We start from the raw sequence: 3,090 nt of genomic DNA on the forward strand, positions 1-3,090 counted from the left end.
AACATATTTTCCAGAAGGCCAACAATTCACTAGAAATGTTTTTTTTATTGGTCTTATGGAGTATTCTAATTTGTTGAGATAGTGAGTTGGTGGGTTTTTGTTAAATGTGAGCCAAAATCATCACAATTAAAAGAACCAAAGACTTAAACTACTTCAGTCTGTGTGCGTTGAATTTATTTAATACACGAGTTTCACAATTTGAGTTGAATTACTGAAATAAATGAACTTTTCCACGACATTCTAATTTATTGAGATGCACCTGTAGGTATATGATTAAAATCTTTAGTAATATTTCTCCTGTTGCAAGGTGATTTTTCTTCTTTTTAAATGTCTTTTAATTGCAGACAATATTTAATCTTGTCAAATTAATTAAATCTGTAGTATCGGTCTAAATGGTAATTTAGTGTCTAAGTGGCAATTTAGTTGATATGCAAAACTACTTGATAATTTTCCAAAAATTATCAAATATATATTACCCTTCAACGGTTTATATTACTGTCAAGATTTTTTAAAATGAATTTATTTATTTATTGATTTTACATTTTTGAAGGAAGTTTCTTCTGCATTTATTTGGCTGCATTACAGTAAAAGCAGTAAACTACAGTAAAACAGTAACATTGTGACATTGCACAATCTATCTATTTTAATATATTTTGAGATGTAATTTATTCCTGTAATGCAGAGTTGAATTTCCAGCAGCCATCACTCCAGTCTTCAGTGTCACATAAAGCTTCAGAAATCATTCTAAAGTGCTATGTGGTGCTCAAGAAACATTTATTATTATCAGTGTTGAAAACCGCTGTGCTGCTTAATATTTTTGTGTTTTTTTCCCCCCAGGATTCTTTGTTGAATAGAAAGTTCCAAAGAACAACAACTGTTTGAAATAGAAATCTTTTATAAATTTTACTGTCACTTTTTTTTTTGTATCATTTTAATGCATCCTTGCTGAATAAAAGTATTATTATTATTATTTTTTTAAATCTTGCTGACCCCAAAGTTTTCCACAGTAGTGTCTATATGTATATTATGTATCTATATGTATACTAAATTTTTTTAATTAACTATCATCATATTGTCTTTAATGGTAAAATCAAAGTAATTCTTAATAAATGAAATGCGTTGCCATTGTTGCCTTGTATTTCATTAGCATTTGAAGCATTTCCATACTCTCTGCTGTTTTTTTTTTTAGAAATCCTCATGCACGGAGGCAGACCGCTCCTTCTCCATTGGTACGATTGGAGAAACCTTGCACTCATTGGTGGATGTGGCTGGAGGCAGGGTGGTAGCTGGCCGGCTGTCCAATCGGCTGCTGCCAGTGTTAGTGGCCGGAGTGAAGGACGGTGATGCAGAGGTGCGCAATAATGGTGTGTTTGCACTGGGAGCTCTTGCACAGGCCGCTGGACCCATCATTGCCTCGTATCCTTAGATCCCTGTGTGCATGTGAACCTGTTCTCTGATCTCCTTGACTCTGTGAACCTTAACCCCTTTTGCTTCAGTGATTACCCAGTGATGCTTTCACTCTTCTCCAACCTGCTTTCTAAAGAATCTGACCTAAGAGTGATTGACAACCTCTGTGCTGCCCTGTGCAGGATGATCATGAGCCACGTCCAGGGGGTTCCACTCGAGCAGGTTACTTCTGTCTTCATCTCTAAAGAAATGTTCACCAAAAAATGAAAATTTACCACCTCTCAGGCCATCCACCATGTAGATGAGTTTGTTTCTTCATCAGAACAGCTTTGAGAAATGTTGCATTACATCACTTGCCCACTAATGGATCCTCTGCAGTGAATGGGTGCCGTCAGAACAGTCCAAACATCACAATAATCCACAAGTGATCCACAATTAAATTAACATTTTGTGAAGTGAAAAGCTGCGTGTTTGTAAGACACACACATCCATGATTTTTGGCATTTTAAAATTAAACCCTCGCTTCTGACCAAAATCCATAATAATGCTTCCTCCGGTGTAAAAGTCCATCACCTGTTGTCCTCTCACATCAAAACATATCCACCAACATATTTGTTGCTCTTTTGGATGGTTTACACTTGTAAATGGTGCTTGCTCTTTGCATATTTCTCTCCTGATTCAGACAAGACAAATTTTCACTGGAGAAAGCAATATTGTGGAAAGAGGACTTGTATTTTAGCTGGAAGCATTGGTTTGAAGTGAAAAATGTTTTGATCACAGACGTGCTTCGCATGACGTTAATTGATTTACTAGAGTTGTGTAGATTATTTTGATGTTTTTATCAGTTGTTTTAACACTCATTCTGACGGCACCCATTCACTGCAGAGGATCCTGTGGTAACGAAGTAATGAAGAAACAAACTCCAAGTCTTGAATGGCCTGAGGGTGTGTACATTTTCAGTGAATTTTCATTTTTGGGTGAAAGATTCCTTTTAAGGCCCAATGTAGAGGTCTACACAGGTCCAAAAATTCGTACCCGAACCCGAAGAGACCTGTAAATGTGCTACACTGAACCGACCCGGACCCGTCTATTATTTTGAAAGTTGGACCCGGGCCCGTGCAGAACCGAGAAATGTCAAAAATGTACTACCTGGAACCAATGCGGACCGTCAATTATTTGAAAGATGGACCCGAACCCGGCTGGGAAGACACAGACCCGACTGGACCCGATCGGCACATATTCCACAGCAAATTGCTATTAACAAGTCGATAAACAAGTTGCGAAAATTAAACTTTTTGTCTTACCTAATGTAAGAAGCCTTCTCCCTTGTACCTGACTGTGATGCACACAATCCTCCTTGCCAAGAAAGTTCCATCCGTGTTATTCCTCTCTTGCCAATTGAAATGCGTAATCCACTCATTATTCCAGTTTCAAAAGTCCACTTGCTGTCACGGTGACGGATGACAAATGCGACTTTGCAGTTTTGCATTTTTTGTATCTCGAGTCAACTTGCATAATAATTTAGACTGTTTGCCCATTTGGATTATAATAACGATTGCTCGTCCAGTGCCATGGCTGCTGACGTTAGCTTTACTTATTTGCTATCATCTCTGTGCTCTCTGAGCCGAGTCTGAGCAAAAAAATGTAGATATAACAACAAGATGGTTCATTCATAATATTATT

General features: G+C 37.5%; 1 protein-coding gene across 3 annotated transcripts in view; it reads left to right on the plus strand.

Annotated features, from left to right (window-relative positions):
* Positions 1 to 3,090, plus strand: part of LOC107725716 (importin-4-like) — a 21,269-nt gene that overhangs the window by 15,237 nt on the left and 2,942 nt on the right. The window contains exons 26-27 of one of the 3 annotated variants that reach the window (XM_016535096.1): positions 1,190 to 1,416; positions 1,497 to 1,629. In XM_016535096.1, coding sequence (XP_016390582.1) covers positions 1,190 to 1,416; positions 1,497 to 1,629 — 360 coding nt within the window. The remainder of the gene's footprint in view (positions 1 to 1,189; positions 1,417 to 1,496; positions 1,630 to 3,090) is intronic. The other 2 variants (XR_001638152.1, XM_016535095.1) reach the window with 2 other exon arrangements.

The sequence above is a fragment of the Sinocyclocheilus rhinocerous genome, unplaced genomic scaffold (genome assembly GCF_001515625.1).
Source record: "Sinocyclocheilus rhinocerous isolate Xijiao unplaced genomic scaffold, SAMN03320098_v1.1 scaffold1327, whole genome shotgun sequence".
Taxonomy (NCBI): domain Eukaryota; kingdom Metazoa; phylum Chordata; class Actinopteri; order Cypriniformes; family Cyprinidae; genus Sinocyclocheilus; species Sinocyclocheilus rhinocerous.